The sequence below is a fragment of the Myotis brandtii genome, unplaced genomic scaffold (genome assembly GCF_000412655.1).
Source record: "Myotis brandtii unplaced genomic scaffold, ASM41265v1 scaffold134, whole genome shotgun sequence".
Taxonomy (NCBI): Eukaryota; Metazoa; Chordata; class Mammalia; order Chiroptera; family Vespertilionidae; genus Myotis; species Myotis brandtii.
The window spans coordinates 333,148-333,391 of NW_005354756.1; the positions used below are offsets into that span (position 1 = coordinate 333,148).

General features: G+C 68.9%; 1 protein-coding gene across 1 annotated transcript in view; it reads left to right on the forward strand.

Moving 5' to 3' along the window:
* LOC102261724 (E3 ubiquitin-protein ligase PDZRN3) overlaps nucleotides 1–244 on the forward strand; it is an 82,746-nt gene that overhangs the window by 80,596 nt on the left and 1,906 nt on the right. The window contains exon 9 of the mRNA XM_014534932.1: nucleotides 8–240. Within this exon, the coding sequence (XP_014390418.1) occupies nucleotides 8–240 (233 nt within the window). The remainder of the gene's footprint in view (nucleotides 1–7; nucleotides 241–244) is intronic.

The window sequence follows — 244 nt, forward strand, 5'->3', positions numbered from 1 at the left end:
GGTGGAGGCGGACGGACGCCGTCACGAGCTCTCCGACATCACCGAGCTCCCCGAGAAGTCGGACAAGGACAGCTCAAGCGCCTACAACACCGGGGAGAGCTGCCGGAGCACCCCGCTCGCCCTGGACATGTCCCCCGACAGCTCCTTGAGGAGAGGGGCCGAGGCGACCACAGGGGCCTGCGGGCCATCGCCAGAGAGTCCACTCTGCATCACGGAGGAGGCAGACCTGCGTGGGGCCTCGCAG